General features: G+C 36.5%; 1 protein-coding gene across 1 annotated transcript in view; it reads left to right on the top strand.

Annotated features, from left to right (window-relative positions):
- Nucleotides 1-2,985, top strand: part of LOC120225195 (R-spondin-2) — a gene marked incomplete at its 5' end in the record, with an annotated part of 55,233 nt that extends 52,248 nt beyond the window's left edge. The window contains one exon of the mRNA XM_039223453.1: nt 1,208-2,985. Coding sequence (XP_039079384.1) covers nt 1,208-1,320 — 113 coding nt within the window. The remainder of the gene's footprint in view (nt 1-1,207) is intronic.
- Between the last annotated feature and the right edge of the window lie 21,596 nt (nt 2,986-24,581).

Below are 24,581 nucleotides of genomic sequence, written 5' to 3'. Positions count from 1 at the left end.
CTGTAATGAAGGGTCTGGGAAGGTTGCAAAGCACGCATTAGAACTGAATGTACTGTTTGTGGTGTGGATTACTCTAGTGTCGGATATCTATACCTCACAGGAAGAGAAGAGTTTTGTAGGACTACACGATTAAATCGGTAGTAGGGTGAGTAGGAGAGGAAGAACCTTTCTGTACTGAAGGTGTATGGTGATGACTTAATTTCTGCAAAATGCAGGTGCCCTTTATACTCTTTTCTGTCCTAAAACCCTCATGATTCCAATGTGTTTAGAACCAAAGAGGGAAATGGACCTGAAGCAAATACCTCCATTCTTTTCTCTCACATTCTTAAGTATACATGCTTGCAAAGAAATGTCGAGACCTTGTAAAAACTATAAACCATGACTACAAGATGCAAGAAGTAAAATAGAGCCGAGGCAAAGGGAGAACTATATTCAGACAAACCTCAACTATCTAGCTCATGGTCTGGGCTTCCTGGTCATGAAGGCAAAGAGGAGAAATAGGATAATGTGGTGGTGTGATCTTCTGGTTGTAAGACCCACCTCATCAGTTTTTCAGAAACGAGCATTTTTCTTGTTCACAGTAATAAGAGTACCTTATTCTAGGGGATTTGTAGAAGAAGCCATAGCCACATAATGAATGATGTCCTCGTGAATTTTTATAGAAAATAACAGAGTATTCCACCTATGTTCTTTCATACACTGGCCTTTGGAGAACAGGGAAGGAATAATGTTAAAAGCAAGATATTTTTTTTCTCCCAGGGGGCAGGGAGAAGCGAGTTTGAAACTTCTGGTATATTTACTGTAGATAGATGCTTATTTTCTTTCGCCCCACTGACATGTGGAGCAGTAGAAAGATGTAAAGATGTCTAGTAAAGGGTAGCATTGTTAACAGCCGGAGAGGATAAATGGAATTTTTGTGGCAGGATGATATTTGCAAGACTGATCAGGCCGCTGGGAGGTTTTTAAATATGCCAGTTCCCTATAACAGGAAGATCAGTCTCTGTTTTAGACAGCATATCCAATTTAGTAAATTATTATTATTCCGTCAAAATTAATGTGAACAATTTTCTCTTTGAGGCTGCTTTTTCCATAGGTGATGTTTTCCAGATGGGCTTTGTGTAAAACTCTTAATGTTTTGTGTTTTCTTTCCTCAAGAAAGAGCCTTTTCTGACATGTCTTCATTTCTTTCCCTTTCCCTCAATTGTAGGAAAGAGAGCCCCGAAGGCAAAGGAGAAGAACAAGAAGAAGAAGAGGAAGCTGATAGAAAGAGCCCAGGAGCAACACAGTGTCTTCCTAGCTACAGACAGAGCTCACCAGTAAAATAAGAGACATTTAGGTTAGATTTTGGGGGATTTTTGTTTTTGCAAAAGTGCACAAAGCTACTCTCCATGCCTGGACACTGGTGTGCAGCATTTATGCTGCCAGGACCAGTATGTGTTCCCAATAACATTGTGAAAGGAGGAGCCACGAGCGTGGTCTCTGTTATTTATGCTTCGATTTGCATCTGGAGACTGTGAAGGCAGGAGCGGGTGTCCGGCACGTGCCTTGGCTCCACGTGCACTGAGGGAATGTGGCACCAAGGAGAGTCGAGGGCCGTGAGGCCCCAGACCACCACTGGAGAACAGACTTGTGCATATTTATGGGAAAGAAAACACTCCACAGGCAGAGTGCTGTTTTACCTGTGACTTTGATTTCTCACGTTGTGTATTTGCAAGGATAAATGTATGTGGATTTCTGCTTTTAGCTGGGGGTGTGCTCCTGGGATTCCTGCTCCGTATCACAGCAGCTCGAACATGTACATAGTCTTTGGGGCTACATCTAAACGTCTTACTGTATATTTATGCCTTCTTACTTGTAACAAGTCATACCTAATTAATATTATGTCACTTTGTTTCTAGAGGTTCCTAACCATTGTCCAGTAAATGACTTCTAGTTGTGCGAACTGACAGATGTTTCGTTGCCCCTTGAAATGTAACTTTTCTTAGAGGGCTTATTTCTCATTGTAAGAGTAGGATAAGCTAGTTTGTACATATGCTCAAAGGACCAGTGTCAAAGAATCTGAATACCAATAGGACTTCCCCCACTCTGTTTCCTCCTGCAGATAAAGCAGCATGTGTCAGGCAGAAGCTAAATCTCCCTTGACCTCTAAGATGCGATGACTTTATGAAACACCACTGAGAATGTAAGGAATTATATGCAGTCCCTTCTAGTATTCGTCATGCAGTTTCACAGGCTAGAGGATTTTTCAAACTTTTGTTTCAACTTCAATATATACATATTTATTTAAAGCCATCCCTGACTTACCAGGACAGGGTACCTATCAATATTCTTGGGTCACTGAGGAAATAACCATAATGAGACCATGCACGGAATTAGAGGAGGAAACAGTATGAATTCCTGTAACTGCTGCTCAGATCTTACCAGGTCTCCTTCAAGCCAGAATCTGTATCTTCTCTGACAGAAGAACATTATGGAGACTTCCCCGGGGACTTTTGGAGCAGTTGTTTCAAAAACATCGTTGTACACTTGGAGGAATCAGCTCTCAGAGGGCTTTAAATTGGCTTCTTCTAAAAGGGTCGTTATCTTCCTGGCTAATTCAGAAGAAAGTCAGAACAAAATGAAATGGTTTCAGATGTCTAAGGAAAAAAAGCAAGGTAAAGCCTTTTTCTCACCTTGCATTGGCAAAACTACCTCTTCATCATTTTTGTTTTGAGTCAAAGCATCTTACCAGTGAATATCAATGTCATATACATCATTATGAGAATATTGTTGCTATGAGATACTAAGCCATATATGAATGTTGTATACAACTTTAGGGTTTGCGTTTAATCCTAAAGTGCTCACCTCATTTCACATCTATTTACACTATATTCCTATTTACTAAGTGGGGAAGGGGCTCCTTGATATAGTGCTTCATCATTAATAAGTCAATATCTGTTCTGTTTCTGAGATGCTCTTTTTGCGCATTAAAAAACTTCAAAATTATTGTTTGTGGAAGTTTTCTTTAGAGGTACATTTAGGGCAAAAAGAAATACTTTAACAACTCTACCCCTAAATGATGACCCTTAAAAAACACAAATTTAACAAAAAAAAAAAATCAACTGTATCTAGGAACTAACTAGTTTAGCTATAAATTATACTAGACTGGAGTAGAGATGTTAGGCAGTGTGGCTCTAAAATCTCTACTCCTGAGTTCCAATCTAGACTCTGAGAGTAGCCTGGGGCAAATTATCTCTCCAGGACTCTGTTCCTCATCTGTGAAGTAGAGGTAACAGTAGTACCTACCTGTAGGGCTAAGTTTTGAGGATTAAATTAGGTAAAATGTGTAAAGTATGGTCAGCACGGGATATATATAGGTGCTATCCAAGTTACTTGTTATTAACTCTGTTCTTGGCAATTATTTCAAAAACATTGATTTCTCTTTTTATTTATGAAATTCAGTTCCCTTCAATTTATTGCTTGATGCCTGGTCATCATTTGCCCAAATTTCTATTCTTATGGGAGCTGATTTACAGCTGATGCCTTATCTTCCAATTATAAATAAGTGAACAACAGAGATTCAAACTACAGTATCATTTATAGCTTTAGGGTAATACAAAGAAAATCAGGTGGTTTTCTATAAGTAGCTTTACCATTCCTATATTTATATGCTGTATATATAAATATAGATTATATGAAACTGGTTCCCCCTCCAATATTTTCAGGGAGCTTAGCATTTGTAAAAGTAAATGATGGGATCACAACTTTGTCAATTAAGAAGTTTAGGTGGGAAAAATGGGTGAAGGGAGTCAAAAGGTAGAAAGTTATACAACAAATACATCATGGGGAGGGCAATGTACAACATGGCAACTATAGTTGGTAATGCTATTGCATATTTGAAAGTTTCTAAGAGAATAAATCTTAAATGTTATTACAAAATTTGACAGATAAGCACTTAGGAAAACCCATTTTTATGAATGTCTTTGTTCTTTTTCAAGATGCTTATACATCTTGAAAAACATGTGGAGAAAAGATAGCACTTAGCCTCAAGTGTGTGAGTAAAGGTGATGTGTGATTTCTCCTCCAACTTCATATTTTTTTCTTTAAAGGAGAGCTGTGCATAGAAGAAAGAAAGAAAAGTGCCTAATCTGTTTATGTTAGAGAGGTGTTTGCATAGTAGATACTACTTGATAATATCATTAGACAAGGTAGAATTAGTAACCTGTTAAATGTAGATCTTGACCAATCTTGTAATTTTCCCTCTTCTTTCAAAAGGAATAACCATTCAAGTTATGCATCTGACCCCCTCCCTCTTGCTTTTGTGGGATCTTCAGTATCCACTTCTGGCATTTCTTTAGCCCTTCCTCTCCTCAAGGTTCCATTTCATTCAAGGTCTTCACTGTCCGCTTTTCTGAAAACGTTTGTTCATTAATGATGTTCACTTTGTTCCCATCTCACTGATTTCTTCCCCACCACAGCACTATCATTGTTCTGTCAAAGGGAGCAATGATGTTCCCCTTGCTAAAAACGAGGAGGACATTTGCCTTGATCTTTTTATATGCGTCCTGTTCTTTCCATCAAGTTTAACTTTTATTGTGCCCTTTCCTTTAGGAATTTCATTTCTCATTTGGCTTCTATGACATTCATTCTATTTCTTTGGCTACTTCTTTTTAGTCTTTTCAAGTTGTTCTTTCTTGGCCTAAATTAAAAATACATTTCATAGGTGAACTTACTGTTTAATCTTTTAGTCTTCTCAGCTCCTCACTCTGCTTGGGAAATATCACCTAATGGCTTCAGATACCATCTGTATGCTCCTGGTTTCCAAACCTGTATATCTGTCTCCAGGTCTTTGATAATGATTTCCAAGCCTCAACTAGAGATATTGACTAGGGTGCCCCACACTTTCCTCAAACTCAATATGTCTAAAACTGAATTTATTGCTACCTCATTCAGGGTCCAGTCAAGGAAATAAACTAGTCAAGGTATTTCTAACAGGAAGTTTAACACTGATAATTCGTTATACAGGTAATAAAGGAGATGGGAAGCTGAAGTGGGAATGACAAGACTACCCAGAAATTAGTAACAGGAGGAAACCACTATCACCCCTAGGGCAACCTCTTCCTGATAACAGGAAGAGATTGAGTTTCCAGAATCTAGAAGGCAAGGCCACCCAGCTCGAGCTAGAACTACAGCTGAAGCTAAAGCAGTGACCACAAAAAAAGATGGAACCAAAGACAGAAAGCTTATCTGGTAGGAGGATGTTAAAATCTTGGAAATCTGGTCACCCTGAGAAATGCTCCTTGAGGCAAAGAGGAAGAAACACCCTGGCTTCTCCCAACCTTCGAACCTGCAGCCTTCTACCCACACCTGCCATTGCCCAAAGTTATCCGGAAGCCAGGAAGCCTGGGTAATGTAGTTCTCTGTGACACTGAGTGCAATGGAAGGACATAGACCCAGGAGCAACAAGCAAATGGTCAACATAATCACTGACATCTGTCCCCAAAACAATTCCTCTTCCTGCCTTCCGCATTTAATGGTTAATGAAATCTTTACCTACATAGTTGGTTACATGAACACTCTTGTATTCATCATTAACTCCCATTTTTTCCTACATCGAATCACTTCCTAGATTCTAGTGAGCCTACCTTAGAAATATCTCTGGAATTTCTCCCCACGTCTTTGCTTTCTTTGTGCTATGGCTGTGATGAGGTTCTCTTTGTCTCTATTCTAGACTAGTTTTTTGTAATCCTAAATATTCTTGCCCCCAGCTTCACTTCAAGTATTCATTTATATTTCTACTACTTTTTCTGTTAATATATTGGTGGGTCTTTTAGAATAAAATCTTGAAAATTTTACATGAAACACCATACCCTTTTAATTTACTCTTCACCCATGTATCTTGTGAGGATCAAGAAAAGACTGAATGCACTGGGATGATCATTATTATAAAATCTTCAAGGGTTCCTTTCAGGTAAACTCAGACATGTGTACCATAATGGTTGATACCCTTGAATCATAAAGGCAGAGGTAATTGCCCTTACAGAGATGCAAGGCATTACAGAGATGTAAGGGCAATTATGGCTTTAAAAGTAAATGGTGGGCCACCTGGGTGGCCCAGTCGGTTAGGTAGTCAACTTCGGCTCAGGTCATGATCTTGGAGTCCAGTCTGTGGGTTCTAGCCCCATGTTGGGCTCTATGCTAACAGCTCAGAGCCTGGAGCCTGCTTTGGGTTCTTTGTCTCCCTCTCTACCCCTTCCCTGCTCATTCTCTCTCTCTCTCTCTCTCTCTCTCAAAGTAATAAGTAAACATTAAAAAAAAACCTTAAAAGTAGATGGTGAACACACAAAATCTGAGGGGTCAAACAGTCTGAAAAACGTCAAAGATTTAGACAAGTTCCCATATTAATCTATGGCAAATCATTAAACTGCCACGTGCCACCTTCTCCAGCTTAAGAAGACACTGATAATTGCTGCTGAACTAAACACAAGTCTTAGGATCCTATGAACAAAGGTGTTCCAAGGAAACATTACTAAGAGACTGAAGTTGCCAAGGAATTATCCTGTCTTTTGTATTCCCAGGTCCACTTAATGCCTGAGATAGTGACAACTGTCATCTTTCAGAAACACTCTCTGGACTATTCCATGAACTATTTTTCAAATCTTTCCACTAAGGCACCCTGAAAGACAGGAAAGTAAAGTTGTAAGTTTGGGATTAGAACCTTTATTAGCTGACTAAGTCCTCCTCAGGGTTTTAACCTCAGTCTCTGCGGTAACATGCTGTCCAGGTGCATATCCAACTTTTATCTGATTCTCTTCTACTGGCTTCCTTTCTTCCTGTTGCTAATTTCATTATAAGCCTTCCACAAGACTTCTTAGGTCTGTTTTTGAGAGGAGGGGTTAGCAAACTTTTTCCACGAAGGGCCAGAGAGTAAACACTTGGGGTCTTATAGGACAGGTGGTCTTGGTCACAGCAACACAGTCACGCCACTGTGGCACAAAAGCAGCCATAGACAGTATGTAAACAAGTGGGTGTGACCATATTGCAATAAAAATTCATTTACAGACACTTAAATATGAATTTCAGTTTCTGTGTGCCACAACATAGTATTCTTTTGATTTTTTTCAACCACTTAATACATGTACAATTTTGGTTTGCTAGCCACACAAAAACAGATGGCAGTCTGGACACAGCATAAAATCCATGGGTCGGTGGACTATCCTTGCAAACTCTGTGAGACTGCCTCTAACTCAGCCCCTGTAGAAGTCCCGTAACTGTACTGAAGGCATATGCCATTTTAAAACCACCTTGTATGTGGCTAAGTCTCAATGTTCTATTTCCACTCTTAATTATCTAAGTCCAATTCTAGCTTTCTCTATTTGCCATAGGATATCATATGTACTTTGGGCCCAAACCTAAAGTGAAATAGTAAAAACTCAAAAATCAAAAAACCGTTTTTCCACCTAAGTTTTCTCCTATTTAACATTTTCATTGGCATAAGTAGCACTACTATCTTCTAGTGTACCCACGCCCCTGCATTCTGAGGAGACAATCCTCTTTACTCTCTGTGTCTTCAACATCAAGAGATCTTCCTCATTTTTTCTGTAATGTGTGTCTGTGCTGTACTCTTCCTTTGTCCTAATCTATGTGAAATAAACCACTGGACCAATTTTAAATGCAACCAAGAAAACTCTCTTTTAAAGACGATTAATTGTTTATACTTATTGGCATCTTTATTTCTGGGATCCATAATTCCTTAATTGTGTTCCCCATTATCTTAGTTTTTCTTTCCATTGGAGTGTGCCTTCTATTTCCTGCCTTAGCCTATGAAAATTGATTGTGCAATGAATGCCTTCTAAAATTTTGTAGGCAATGACTGCAGTGCCCGTGCCCTCCAGCTTGTTCATTTTGAATGAAAGAGGATTTTTAGACTAACACTGTGTATCTTCTTGAACTCCTCTACTATGGAGACAACAGAACAGGTTACATGTTAATGGCATGAGTATCAAGGCATCTCTGGGAACTTTGGCATGAAGTCTGGATGCTGGGTATATGAAAATACGAGGGGGAAATAGCTCTGACACTGAAACCAGCCACTGCAAAGGCCCTAAGGCCCAAACAGAGGCAGCATGATCAAAGTACAGACAAAAAGGAAGAGTTTTTAGAGTATAGTCAAAAGCATGAAACCAATATGAAGTCAGGAATATTCAAAGGATAGGTCATGAAGGGTCATGAAAGCTAATGTAAAAGCTTTAGTCTAGGTGCTTGGAAAACCACTGAAGGATTTAAGCAGGGGAGTGATATGATTTGATTCCTTTACCCTATTCACTAGGGGTGCTGTGTGGAAGGTGGGTTTTCAGAGTGAAAGACAAATTAGCAGGTTATTTCAGTAATTAGATAAGAATTAATATGACTTGCGCTGATGGATGGAAGTAAAGTAGGAGAGAAGTGGTTAGATTCAGGACTTGGTTTGGCAGAAGAGTCTACACACTTGCCAATGAGTTGGATGTAGTTGGTAGTTATGAAAGAAAAAAAAATGGAATTGAGTTATGTCCCCCAGGATTCTTGCCTATGCAACAGTATATATAGGGAAGGTGGGGAAACCTGGGAATACATAAATATATTTTTCACAGGATAAGTTTGAGATACCTGTTAGATATCTATATGTTCCATATCTCTAAATCTGGAGTTTAGGAGAAAGTTGAGATCTGGAGATATACTTGTGGGGTATATCAGTGTATAAATTGCACTGAGCACCAAGGATGCTTATGCGCTGATGAGAGAGAGAATGTCCAAGGAGGGGAAAGAGACTTACAAGCACTTGAACCTTAGAAATCGACTAGAGGAGGAGGCACCGGTAAAGGGACTTGAAAAGGACTCCTGGGAGAAAAACTAGGAGCAGGTAGTTGCTAACAGTGACCAAGAATTGGGATTTAAAGTTTACATAGTTTCCTTCCCCCTCATTTTACAATAAAAATCTAAGAGGAGTGAAGGACAATTAGGAAAAATTTGTAATAATTGAGGAGTTTGGTCTTCTCAAATTGTGTTCCTCATTGTACACTCCAAGAGTGAAACTAACCAATACTTTATAATCTTGAAAATGTTTTCAATGTAGAAAGAACTTTAAATAAGTCAATACTCAAAAAACTTTGGAAACTACTCTTTACACAAATGTGATAATGATACTTAATTTCAGGTTACCATATCACCTACCAATTTCATCTACATTTATGATGAAATAATTATCTCAATGACCTAACAAAGAATTTTCCTTTATTTCTTTCAAATTTAATAAACTATATCAAGTGAACAACAAGCATTTTGTGAATTATAGGTCCTTGGGTTTGTAATTTTCAACAATGAAGATTTTTTTTAAAGTTGTAATTATTGAGGTACTTTTCTAACAGCCCTCTGATGTAGGACTGTACATGTTTGAACAGAGTTAGGTATTACACACACATACATAATCATGGTATTTAACTGGAAAGCAAGAGAAGTGTTACTTTTTTTCAGTGTTTACTGTGTAAAATAGGATAACTAAAGTTCTAAGTACTTTCATTACATTTTAAAATTAAACAAATATATTTTTAATCTTCTTTCCTATCAAACATGCTTCTTCCAAGTCTATTCTTTCCTATATATACTACTTGGAAAAACTAAAATTGGCAGAAACACTGATTGCATACTGATAACCAGTTCTCCCCTTTCTGACCAAAGAGAAGCATCCCATTTCTCAATCTTCTTGCAGCTGGGTGAAGACTTGTGATTGATTTTAACTGATGGAATTTTGGCTGGAAATTATGAGTATCACTTCAGAGCTAGAACATTTAGGAGCATATATCTGTTCTGTATGATTTCCTTTCTCTTTTGGCTGTCCATAAAGGTAGAGCCACAAGATGAAAGCAACCTATATCTCTGAGTCACTGCATGGAAAACAGTTTCCTTGGGTGGTTGCCAAGCCTTAATCAGACTTTGCATGAATAAGAAATTACCATTACTGTATTAAGCTACTGAAATTCTGCGGTTATTTGTTACATGGCCTGGCATTACTCTGTAGTGCAGTTTTTCAGTTTACTTTTTCTTGGGATTAAGAAACTATCAGGGTGCTGGGTAGCTCAGTTTATTAAGCATCTGGCTCTTGATTTTTACTCAGGTCATGATCTCACAGTCATGGGATTGAGCCATGCTTAGGATTCTCTCTCTCCCTCTCTCTCCCTTCCCCACTTGTTCTCTCTCTCTTTCTCTCTTTCCCCCCTCTTTCTCTCTCTCAAGGAACATTAAAAAATACTATCTTACTTATTAGTTGAAGCCTGATCAGTAGATCTGGAAAAGCAATAAAATTAAAAGGATATTTGACCAAAATAATCAACTTGCTTAAGTTTAGAATTAGAATGACATATACTTTTAGTGAAGTGTCTCATTTTGATGGCAGAGATTGACATTCTGATAATGGTGGTATAATAATTTGTGTCAAACTTTTCCAAAGAGTCATAAAGTATTGTTAGATAGTCAAGGTAGCATGTAATCTCAATAGGGTTTTTCCACATACTTTCCCTACACAACTAGAGTAGGCAATCTATAAAATGCTATTTGTGGGTGTCAACTAGATGGTGAAATAGGAGCCTCCTGAATTCTCCTCCTTCCACAGACACACAGAATGTACAGCTAAAAAGTAATAATCTCTGAAAGAGATCTAGGAACTAGCTGAGTGGCTCCTAACACATTTGGCAAATGAGAAAATATTCACATTGGAGTGGGTAGGAAAGACTGAGACACACATTCACCGTAAGCCCCATTCCCATGGTAGCACCATAAAATCAAGAGGGAACTCCAAACTCCCAGCTTCTCCATGAGGAGGGAAGGTTTGGCACCACAGCTTTTTTTTTTTTTTTTTTTTTTTTTTTTTTTTTTTTTTTTTTTTTNTTTTTTTTTTTTTTTTTTTTTTTTTTTTTTTTTTTTTTTTTTTTGAGAGGGAGAGAAATAGAGGGAGAGAGGGAGGGAGGGAAGGAGGGAGAGAGAATGAGAACAAACACACAAGCAGTGGAGGGAGGGGTCAGACGGAGAGGGAGGAGAGAATCTTAAGCAGGTCCCACGTTCAGTGCAGAGCCTGATATAAGGCTTGATTCAATGACTGTGAGATCACGACCTGAGCTGAAATCAAGAGTCAAATGCTCAACTGACTGAGCCACCCAGGCACCCCATAGCACCCTGCAGCTTTTAAGACTCCTGTTCTGTTGAGGAACAGGACCGCTCAACACTTAGCTCTGAAAGCCAGTGAGACTTGTGTCCACCTGTTAACTGTTGGGAACACTCACTTGTGGCTACGTCCCTATGGTTCTGTGCAGTGGGAGCAGGCAAAATTGTTCATCTCCCAGTCTTTCCCTGAAAAAGTCCATCTGTATATGTTAAAAGCTGTTCCCTGAGTGCTAATTTTCTAATTTAGCACACATCTAGGGACAATCTGTAATCCTCCCTGGAGACCACAGGAACCAGTAGATACTTCCCTTGCCATTTTTCTGTAGCCAGCTACAAGTTAGCAGCATTTTCCTGGAAGGAGCCTGTGCACATGTCTGCACCCCAAGTTTTGTGCTGCCACCTGAGGGACAGGTCCCTAGATTTCTTGGATCTGATAACCAATGGGACTTGCATTCATAAATCCACAGGACTGTAGCAAACAAAAAAGTTCCTAATTGGTTATTCTCTTAGAGTCTCAACGCAGAGGAAACAGGCAAAAATGCCCATCTCAGTCTTTCCCCAAAAGGGGTTTATCTACATACTTTAAAAGCTTTTGCCTAATGGTCAGGCTTCTAATTTAGCATGCATTTAGGGGCTGGCAATAATCCTTCTAGATCCAAGAAGCCCAGAGAGAACCAAATAAGATGAATTTAAAGAGATACTTACTAAGAACCATTATAATTAAATTGTCAAAAGCTATAGATAGGTAAGGAGAGAATCTTTAAAGCAGTAAGAGAAAAGCAACTTGCTATGTACAAAGGAACACCATAAGATGATAAGCAAATTCTCGCAGAAACTTTGTAGGCCAGAAGGAAGAAAGATGATACATTCAAGGTACTGAAAGAAAAAAACACTCTGAAAACCAAAAATATGAAGTTGGCTAGAAAAGAATTGAAGAGAGAATGCAGAAAAGGAAACTAGAGGCCAATATTCCTGATGAACACAGATGTAAACATTTTCAGCAAAATATTAGCAAACTGAGTTCAACAGTAATTAACAGGATCATGTACCATAATCAGGTAGGATTTATTTTAGGGATTTATTTAATGTGATACATCACATTAACGAAATGAAGAATACAAATAATCTCAGTAAATGCAAAAAGCTTTTGAAAAAAATACAGCATCATTTACCAATACAAACTCTCAACAAACTGGTAGAAGAAATGTACCCACTTTAATAAAGACCATATAGGACAAATCCACAGCTAATATAATATTCAACAGTGAAATGCTGAAAGATTTTCCTTTAAGATCAAGAATAAACCAAAGATGTCCACTCTCCTAATTTTATTTGACATAGTATTGGAAGTCCTGGCCAGAGCATTTAGGCAAGAAAAAAAAAAAGACATCCAAATCAGAAAGCAAGAAGCAAAATGATCTCCATTTGAAGATGACATTATGTTATATATCAAGAACCCTAAAGAGTCCACCATAAAAACCCTGTCTTACCTAATAATCAAATTCAGTGAAGTTCAGGATAAAATCATTATGCAAAAATTAGTTGTGTTTCTATACACTAACAATTAAAAATAAGTAACAGAAATAAATAGAACAATCTCATTTATAATAGATTAAAAAATACTAAGGTATAAATTTAAACACAGAGGTGAATGATCTGTACACTGAAAACTACAGGATAATGATAAAAGAAATTGAAGAAGACAAAAATAAATAGAAAGATTTCCCATGTTGATGAATTTGGAAAATTAATAATATTAAAATGTCCATACTATCAAAGTCCTCTGCAGATTCAATGCAATCTCTGTCAAAATTCCAATGGCATTTTTAATAGAAATAGAACAAACAATCCTAACATTTATAAGGAACCACAAAAGAAGATGCCAAATAGCCAAGCAATCTTGAGAAAAAAGAACAATGCTGGGGGCATCACACTTCCTTGTTTCAAACTATATTACAAAACTGTAGTCATTAAACAGTATGATATTGGCATTAAAAAAAAGACACATAGACCAATGGAATAGAATAGAGAGCCAGAAATTATCCTGTGCATATGTAGGCAATTAATTTACAAAAAAGAACCAAGAATATACAATGGAAAATTGTCTTTTCAATAAATGGTGCTGGGAAACTGGATTGCCACATGAAAAAGAAACTGAAACCCCATTTAAAAAAATGTTTTATTTATTTCTGAGAGAGAGAGAGAGAGAGAGAGAGAGAGACAGTGTGAGCAGGGGAGGGTCAGAGAGAGAGGGAGACACAGAATCTGAAACAGGATCCAGGATCTGAGCTGGCTGTCAGCACAGAGCTTGACGCTGGGCTCAAACCCAGGAACCGTGAGATCATGACCTGAGCTGAAGTCAGCTGCTTAACCGACTGAGCCACCAAGGCGCCCCAATTTTATACCCCATTTTATACCATATATCAAAAAATACCTGAAAATGGATTAAAGACTTAAATGTAAGATCTGGGATTGCTAAACTCCTAGAAGAACACATATGGGGTAAGCTAGGCAGTAAATAGATATTTGATACCAAAAGCAAAGGTAACAAAAACTAAAACACACAAGTAGGACCGTATCAAGCTAAAAGTGTTTGCTTAGTAAAGGAAATCATCAACAGAATTAAAAAGCAATCTATGGGAAAGGAAAATATTTGCAAAACACATATAGAATGACATTAATATGGCAAATATATTAGAAATACATACAACTCAATAGCAAGAACAAATAACCCAATTAAAAAATGAATAAAGGGCCTACACAGACATTTTTCTGTAGATGATATACAGATGGCCAAGAGATAAATGAGAAGATGCTCAATATAATATAAGGAAAATGCAGATGAAAACCACAAGAGATATCACCTCACATCTGTTAGAATTGCTATCATTTAAAAACTAACAAACAAGAGATAAATTCTGGGGAAGACGCGGAAAACAAGGAACCTCTGTGCACTGCTGATAGGAATATAAATTGGTTTAGCCACTATGGAAAACTGTGTATGGAGGCTCCTCAAAAAGTTGAAAATAGAACAATCACATGATACAACAATGCCAACTCCGTATATATTTGAAATGAACCAAAATCCCTACTGAAGGAGATAACTCCACCCCCATGTTCACTGCAGCATTACTTACAATAGCCACGACATGGAAACAACTTGTGTCCAGTGAAGGATGAATTAATAAAATGTGTGTAAGGGGTCCCCTGGGTGACTCAGTCAGTTAAGTGTCTGACTTTGGCTCAGGTCATGATCTCACAGTTCCTGAGTTCCAGCACAGTGTTGGGCTCTGTGCTGACAGCTCAGAGCCTAGAGCCTGCTTCAGATTCTGTGTCTCCCTCTCTCTCTGCTCCTCCCCTGCTTTTCTCTGTCTCACTCTCAAAAATAAACATTAAAAAAAAAAGAAAGAAAATGTATGTATGTGTATATGTATGAATTTTCAATCACAAAGGTGAAAGAAATCCTGCCATTCGACTACAAGGATGGAACTTAAGGACATTACTGTAAGTAAAATAAATCAGAAAAATACAAATATTTGCAATCTCACTTATATGTGGAACCTAAAAGAACCTGAACTCATATAAACAGAGAATGGGCTGGTAGTTAACTTCCAGTTATAAAATAAGTTCTGGGGATATGATATACAGCATGATGACTATAGTTATTCTATAACTATATAATTATTCTATAACTATATAACTATAGTTATATTGTGAATATAGTATATTCACAAGTTGCTATAAGATATCTTAAAAGTTCTCATCACAAGAAAAAAGTTTGTAATTATAAGGCAATGGATATTAACTAAATTTATTGTAGTATCATTTCACGATATAGACACATAGCTGTTACACTGTACACTTTGAGCTGATATAATCTATATGTTAATTATAATGCAATAAAACTAGAAAGAAAATAAATGTTGAAGAATGAATAAGTTAATCCCAAGTGAATTTTAAAAATCCATCACACCCATTTTTAATCAATATTGACTTATTCCAAAGCCTAATCTCTTCATAATCTCCATTAAAATGGTTTTTATTATACCCTCCCAAATCCCCAAAAGCCCTCAATGGCCTATCACCTCACACGTCTTAGGATGGCTATTATAAAAAAGACACAAGATAACAAATGCTGGCAAGAGTGTGGAGAAAGAGCATTTATGCACTGTCTGTGGAAATGTACACAAGTACAGCCACAATGTAAAACTATATTGAGCTTCCTTAATGAATTAAAAATAGGTCTACTATATGATCCAGAAATCCCACTTCTAACAAAACTATTCTAAGAGATACCTGCACTCCCATGTGCATTACCACATTATTCATGATTGCCAAGCTATGGAAGCAACCTAGGTGTCCATTAACAGATGAATGGATCAAGAAGATGTGATATCCATATAAAATGAAACGTTGTTCTGTCTTAAAAAAGAAGAAATCCTATCATTTGTGACATCATGGACAAAAGGGCATTATGCTAAGTAAACTTATGCTAAATAAACTTAGGCAGAAAAAGACAAATACTGCATACTATCACTTATGTGTGGAAACAAAAAAAATTAAACTCATAGAGAGTAGAAAAGTGGTTGCCAGGGGTATGGAAAATAGGCAGTGGTTAGTAAAAGGCTTCACATTTTCAGTCGTAAGATGCATCAGATCTGAGGAACTAATGTATTTCATGGTGTTTATATTGATAGCACTGTATTGTATAGTTGAAATTTGCTAAGAGAGTAGAACTTCAATTTCCTCACCAAAAAAGGGAGAGCATTAGATGTGTGAGGTGATGAATTTGCTAATTAACTCTATGAGGGAAACCCATTCATAACATTTATGTATATCAAATCCTTATGTTGTACACTCTAAATATCTTAAAATTTTGTCAATTATGCTTCAATAAAGCTAAAAACTGCTGTTAATTATAGCTTATAATTATTCTTTGTTAAAGAGGTTAATCTTCAACTGCCATATCATATCACATATCACATTACTGACCACTCACCCCACAAAACACGTCTTCATCCAAATCCCATCTATTATGGACTGAATTATGTCCTCTTAAAATCCATAGATTGAAGCCATAACCCACAGTATGACTGTGTTTGGAGGTAATTAAGGATAAATGAGGTCATAAGGATGGGGCCCCAATCCAGTTGGAGTGTGTCCTTATAAGAAGACAAAGAGACAACAGAAGCATGCGTGCACAGAGGAGAGGCCAGGAGAGAATACAGTGAGAAGACAGCCATCTGCAAATCAGAGAGAGTTGCGTCAAGAGAAACCAAACCTCCCAACACCTGGATCTTGGACTTTCAGCCATCCGACCTGTGAGAAATAAATTTCTGTCATTAAACATTTAGTCTATGGTATTTTGTTATGGTGGCTGTCGAAGACTAATACATCATTCTTCACCAGGTTCCCCTTGGCCATCATCTCTTCCACGTAGCCTTATCATTCTGAGTCATCATTGATACCCTCCTTCTCTGAATTTCTATAGATGTAATTCAGGACTTAATATCCCTTTTAAATAAATGCTATAGCTTTTTTTTCTTCAATAAATAAATTATTTTATCTAACTGGTTGTAAATTTCTTGAGATGAGAATTCATGGTCTGTATCCTCAAAATTTCATAGATAGTAGCTATTTAGTAAAGGATTCTGTTAATGGCTCAATATTTTCTTTCTGATTTTTAATTATTAAGATTTGAATTAGCCCATAATCCCAAGAAGAAAGTTTTTATGAGAGCCAGGGGAATTTTTATATTATTTGTATAATTTTTCAATTACATTAAATTTATCTTAAAGATGTGATTGTTATACTATAAAATACTTCCTATCATATATCTAAGATAATTGTGTGTCTGATTTTGCTCCATGTTTAAAAGGGAATCAGGGCAATTTATCTGTTTTAATTAACTCATAGTTTATCAGGTTAGTTCTCAACTCAATGTAATTTGCAAAGTGACACTTGGTCAGTTAAAGGTTTAATTAGGGAAGTGAAACATCTGTTTTAAGTGTGACACCTTTATTTTTTGATGAACTAAGTGACTTGGGATGGATGGCTTTGTGTTTCTTTTATAACAAAGAGCAAAAGTGGACTCAGCCATTTTCAATAAGGAGCTATACTCAGAATTATACTGTAATAGTTTAGATTCTTTTATACACATATTCGTTAAAAAAAAAGAACATGACTCTGTATGCATATGTTTCTCTGTCCCATTTGTGTCTTTATGTATCTCTCTGCCTTTTTCCTCTCTTCTCTCTGATGCTACTCCTGACAGCTTTGTTTTCTTGATCTGAGTCTGTCTCTGAAAACACAAATCATTTTCTCCTGGATATGTAGGCAAAATAGTCCTGAAAGTTCTTAGTGTTCTCTAGTTTTCTGAAATTACATTATTAAGAGCTTACTGAGCAAAACTCAACATTGATCAAATGGAAAAAGGAAGCACCACTAAGTTGCAGCTCCAAGCAAAACCACTTTATGAGTGTGTGGCTGGACTGCACGTTAATGACACCAGTGCCCAGGTGGCCAAATTTATGTCCACCCTCTTGATCTGATAATACAGAGCAGGGGATGAATTGGTAATGAACCAGGCTGAAAACAGATGGTGACTCCATGTGTGTTTGCTGCTGAAAACCTACAAAGGGGAAACATTAAATATGTGTCTTTAAATTTAAATTAGTGCATTTCAAAAACACAGGCTGTTGAGCTTTTGAAAACAGGCTGGCTGAATGTGTTTCATCTTATAGTTTTGAACTCTGATGCATTTTGTGGAATAGCAACAGGCAAAATGGATGGTATGTTAGTTACCCTTTCTTTAGCTCCTCAATATCAGCGGCACTCCACTATAATTAGGTGCTTGTGTGCAGTTCTTTGTCATTAAACTTGCTACACCCTAATTAGGAAATTTAGAAAATTCAAAAGACCACCATCTAAAAATTGGCACCAATTATTAAATACATTTTCTCAGATTATGTGATTTTTTTTACTCCACAATGCTGATTGAGTTTAGTACTGACATGATTTGTTTTAAAACATTTTCTTGATATACAAACAGTATTTTATAAAAACGTATCAAAACATAGAGCATTCTACTGGCTGTATATACACTTGGGCTGTACTGAGATATTTGGGTCTGAATCTATCCAGAAATGATCATTTCTTTGATTTACATTCTGAGACAAGTAAAGCTGGTTCTTCGATGCCAATCCAAACACATCCCAGAATAATTTGAGGAAAAGCTACCACAAACTCACCCTATGATTCTGTGAGAGCCTTGGATGATTTAATATAAAACTACATAAAAATGAGTATAGTTGAAGGTTGGGTAAAGTTTATAACAAGTCCAGAATTTTGTCTGGACTCCCCAGACAATGGAGTTACAGGAAATGGGAGCCCAGAGAAAAGAGGGATAGGAGTGGTTTACTCCCCACCTCACATCTCACATCTGCTCTGCATAAATCTCTGGGCTATTATTACCTGAGCAATTTCTTGTGTGTTCTTCCAGGTAAAACTCAAACTGTCCAAGTTCAAGGTAGATTTGATTTATATCTTGGACATGCCTGAGTTTACCCAAAGTGGCAGAATTGCTTAGTGAAGCCAATTTTATACTACTGTGTAAATTTACTTCTTAAATATAATCTCTCCCTTCCTTTTGGTTTGGTGGTGGTGATGGTGGTAGTGATGGTGGTGGTGGTGATGATTTTAGGAGGATTTATTATACTTTTAAAAGCTTTTATACAAATATATTAAAATCTTTATCAAGTATCTTCATCAAGAAAATATATTGAGTGGCAAGTATTTTCACAAGCCTAGAAGACAAGGGGAACACAAGATGCTAATGGAGCCTTTGTAGAGGGTCCTGATTCTATTCCCTCTCCCTCCAGCTTCCTGCCCTCCCTTTCTGCCCTTCATATTTTCTCTCTTTCTTACTGTTCCCACCTCTCTGTTTTCCCTTCATCTGTCTCAACTTGAGAAATACAATTTAGGGAAAGTTATGGTCCATGGTTTTTGTTGGAAATTATATGTTATTCAAAGCAAAACAAACTCAAAAAGAACAATAAGAATCTTTGCCTCTTGTCACTGTTTCAAATGTACAAAATTACCAAAATTAAGGTTCTAAACTGTCTGACTTTCAGCTGAAGTGCAGGTTCATAAATTCTACAACAGAAATAGGAGGACTTGATGGATTGATTCTTCATGGTGGTGCTTCTGCTCTGTGATCCAAAAAACCATTGGTAACCATTGGTTACTCCCATGGATTAAACAATTCAAACTTGTAATTGTATTATAATTCCCTGAAGACATGGATCTTGAGCTTAAATCATTGTTTTCCACATCATTTAGCATAGGTCTTTGCATATATCAAGTAATAGTTCTACAGTGATTCAAAATGTTTTTATATGTGACATGTATAATATATAAGCATATATTATATAATATGAAAATTAAAAATACACATATAAAATACATTAAAATTTGGTTCAAAAATTTTGGTTCATACAAAAATTATGACGTATGAGAAGCAAATAGTGATATTCCTATTTGACACTACAGAAACAGGGACTGAATGAGTGATTTTATTTAAACCCCATGGCTCTTTTTATACCAGGCTAGCAGCTAAAATATTTATTTAGTAATCCTTGAATATAAAATTGGCAGCCATATGGCCTATGAAAATGTCTGACAAAAGTGTTTCTTCCCTGACTAAATGGCTGTCATAATTAAATTGAAGGCATGTTTCTCTTCTCTTATTCAAAATTTTGACATCAAAACTTGGCTCTATATAATTTAAGTAATTCATAAGAAGCACTTATAAAGCATATTTAACATCAATGTTGAACATGAAATACCCAGAAATTCTGCCCACCTTAAGATAAATAAGACTTGAGTTTGCACACAACTCATAAATTCTTAAAACACACATGGTGTCTTACACATGCCAGTGCCTGACTATGCATTAGTAGGGCATATGAAAAATACATGGTCCATGACCTCAAGCAGCATGAAGTTTAGTAATGAAACAGACCTGCAAAGAGACACTCGGGGACACTGAATACAAAGTGCTAAAACTGAGCTATAAACAAAAGATTGTGCTAACACACAGAAAGGTTCTGCCACCATTTTCAAAGAGATAAGTTTTTCTCAATTCAATATTCCTGGTCATACATATTTTCTTTGAGATTTGTCACTCTGAAGTCCTCCTCCAAATCCAGGGAAGATTTATTGTTTTCCTGCACTCTTCAGTTGGTGCAGTATAAGTTGTAAAGTTGGACAGTTGGTGTTTGCCACGATGCTGATTTCCAAGTGATACTTTCTTGAAAAATTGATAAAGGAGCACATTCCATATTCAACATCAATGTTTTTAAGAATTAATTAGGGTTCTCATCTATTCTTGGAAAATTCAAATACAAGCTAAGGGTTTTTATAGTCTAAATACAGTCATTGTGGGGCACCTGGTGGCTCAGTCAGCTAAGTGTCTGACTCCTGAATTCAGCTCAGGTCATGACCTCATCGTCCTGAGATAGAGCCCTGCGTTGGCTCCATTCTGACAGCATAGATCCTGCTTTGGATTCTCTTTCCTTCCTCTCCCTCTCCCTCTCTCTTTCTCTCTCTCTCTTTCTCCCTCTCTCTCTCACCCTTCCCTTGCTCATGCTCTTTCTCTGTCTCTCAAATATAAATAAATATATACCATCTTTAATATGCATATGTATACTTCTAGGTTTGAATTTTTAACAAAGGTAGAGGTATCCTCAAACATTGAAAACACATTTCCAAATTGTTTTTAAAATCATTTTTTAAAATATAGAAATGTAAAACAGAAAACACGATTGATAATTCCTTCTCTCAAAAGAGTATGTATAACTTTTAGCATTTTGGTATGTTTATTTCTACTTAATGCATTTATACATTAAAAATTGAAGTCATACTGATGTAAATATTATAATTATTTTACATTTTATTTTTATTATTATAGTTACCCTGTATTATTAAAGTAATATAAATATTTAGTATATAATTTTACAAGCATTTTTCCAGAGGTAAGGGAAACAAAATTAAAAATGAACTATTGAGACCTCATCAAGATAAAAAGCTTCTGCACAGCAAAGGAAATAATCAACAAAACTAAAAGGGAACCAATGTAATAGAAGATATTTGCAAATGACATATCAGATGAAGGGTTAGTATCTAAAACCTGTAAAGAACTTGTCAAACTTAACACCCATAAAACAAGTAATCCAGTGAAGAAATGGACAGAAGACATGATTACACATCTTTCCAAAGAAGACATCCAGATGGCTAACAAACACATGAAAAGATGCTCAACATCACTCATCATCAGGGAAATACAAATCAAAACCACATTGAGATACCACCTCACACCAGCCAGGGTGGCTAAAATTAACAACTCAGGAAAGAACAGATGTTGGTGAGGATATGGAGAAAGGGGAGACCCTTTGCACTGTTGGTGGGAATGCAAACTGGTGCAGCCACTCTAGAAAACAGTATGGAGATTCCTCAAAAATTAAAAACAGAGTTACGACCTATGACCCAACAATTGCACTACTAGGTATTTATCCACAGGATACAAAAATGCTGATTCAAATGGACACCTGACCCTCATATTTATAGTAGTGTTATCAACAATTGCCAAATTATAGGAAGAGACCAAATGTCCATTGTCTGATGAATGGGCTAAGCGAAATTAGTCAGAGAAAGATGAGTATCATATGACTTCATTCATCTGAGGAATAAGATACAAAACAGATGAACAAAAGGGAAGGGAAGCAACAATAATATAAAAACAGGGATGGGGACAAAACAGAAGAGACTTTTAAATATAAAGAACAAACAGAGGTTTGCTGGAGGGGTTGTGGGAGGGGGGATGGACTAAATGGGTAAGGGACACTAAGGAATCTTCTCCTGAGATCATTGTTGCACTATATGCTATTTAACTTGGATGTAAAATAAAAATAAAGTAATTAATTAAAAAAGAGTATATATATGTGTGTATATACACACACACAATGGAATACCACTTGGCAATGAAAAAGAATAAAATCCTGCCATTTGCAACAACATGGATGAAACTAGATGTATTATGCTAAGCAAAATAAGTCAGCCAGAAAAGGAGAAATATTGTATGATTCTACTCATATGTAGAATTTAAGAAACACAACAGATGAACATAGGGGAAGGGAAGGAAAAATAAGATAAAAAAAGAAATGGAGGCAAACCGTAAGAAACTCTTAAATACAGAGAGTAAACTGAGGGTTACTGCAGGGGTCTTAGGCAGGGTAAGGGCTAAATGGGTAATGGGCATTAGGGAGGGCACTTGTTGGGATGAGCACTGGGTGTCATATGTAAGTGATGAATCACTAAATTCTACTCCTGAAACCATTATTACACTATATGTTTATTAACTTGGGTTTAAAGTTTTAAAAATCGGAAAAAATTTTTTAAAAAAAGGAGAAAACCCCAGTGCTTTAGTGTTATAGATACAATGTGCTTCAAGAGAAAGTCCTAGAATAGAAATGCTTGGTCAATAGGTTTGAATATTTTTAAGATTCTTTTTATTATAATTCCACATTACTGTATAGAAGTTTATCAAAATTTGTACTCTCACCAGTAATGCATGAAAGTATCCCAAAAAAGCAGATTGTGAAATCGAATTTAAAGGAAAAATATTAACAAAGACAAGTATTTACAAGTAGAACAAAGAGAATGATGTTAGCTAATGACCACTGCTTACTAGATGACCCCATTTTTCAGTAAGAATTGTGCTACCTTAACAACTATATAAGATTTAAAAATTTAATCATATAGCCTCTTTAGTTCTCCAATGTTAGTTTTATTATTATACTTAACTCTAAGCTCCTTCTTGGAAACAACCGTGTCTTTGATCCTTAATTTTTCATGCCTTAGTACCCAAAACATTCCGGGGAGGTTACTGATATACTTAAAATACACTGACTGAATCGTGTAGACACAAATTCCAACTCAGAAAAAGAATTTTCTGTTCAAAGCTTGACGCAAAGTAATAATGTATTATCAGGTTGTATTATGAGTAATTAAAGCTTTATGCTTTCCATGAAGGTAACTTAATCAGTTCATACAACATGCATTGAATTAGATCAAGAAATAGAATCCCTTCCCTAAATAGTTCATTTCCAGTAGAGAAGACAGACATGTAAGCAGGATCAGCTATATATGTGAACCCGTACAAAATGAAAATCTGAGAGCCTTTTCAAAAATTAAGAATTTTAAGAGAGCCACAGTGTAGCATTAAGCCACGAGTGGGGCCTTGTTAAGTGTGGGCAATGCATGACTGCACAGGTTACACACCCATGCAGTCAGCTCTGGAAGTAAGCATGATTGTATGGTACAGGATGATAAGTGCCCAAATGGAGGTGTGTATGAAAGAGTAACAGGAACACAATGGAAATGGTGCTCTCAGTCAGAACAGTTCTATTGGTTTCACCAATTAGCATATAGTGATCAAGATAAACCTGGCTGCTTTTAGCAAAATATTGCAGCCAATACAGTCAAACATGCAGAAAAAGAAATATATATATATATCTGAGCCTACTGCATCTATTAACTGGATATTAGGTAGCATACATTATTTAAAGACTGGATCCGACATTTGGAGGAGAGAAGAGAGTCATTTTCATGTATGAAGAACAACAGTGAGGCAGACATAGGAGATAAACACCAAATGTTTGTGATTTTGTTCCCTCATCTATGGGAGCCAAGGAAACTCACATTTTATTCTTTTTTTTCCTATCCCAGTTAAGACAATATAATTCTCAGAAAGCAAATGAAAAATATTCCAGGACAGGACATCAATCGTTTTTTACAATAAGAGTGAACAGACCAACAGACCTTTTGGCTTTTCTTATTTGGATTAACTTCAATGTCTAAAAGTTGCTAAGTAACACTTTTAATAATAAGAGATTTCAAGGCCAGGGAATTAATGATCCATGACCCTATTTAAGAGAAATATTAGTGCATTGTAAGGCGAGATGGCTGAAAACAGTAATGGGAACTTTGGGTAATACACTTAACCACTTTCATGTGCTACTTTTTCATTGCTGCTCATGATCAACTTGGCATGAGACAATTTTTTTATTAGACCATTTACCAAGATTATTTCATCATTATCTCAAGTCAGCTAATAATTACATGGGAAAATAATGATATGGAGAGAATAACCATTGTATAGTCATTATCATTTTGAGACAAATTTATTTCTAGATCTGATAAATGTAAATGTTTAGAACATACTAGTTGTAATTTAAATTTTCAATATACATCTCATGGGTTTATTTCAGCAAAACCAAACTAGCACACACATAGAGGCATGCACGCGTATACACATACAATTCTCTCACAAACCTTTCCCTGTGCTGGAA

Source organism: Hyaena hyaena, unplaced genomic scaffold (assembly GCF_003009895.1).
Source record: "Hyaena hyaena isolate Hyena2069 unplaced genomic scaffold, ASM300989v1 scaffold_1353, whole genome shotgun sequence".
Taxonomy (NCBI): Eukaryota; Metazoa; Chordata; class Mammalia; order Carnivora; family Hyaenidae; genus Hyaena; species Hyaena hyaena.
Note: the sequence above shows the minus strand (reverse complement) of the source record. Positions and strands in the feature narration are given on the sequence as shown.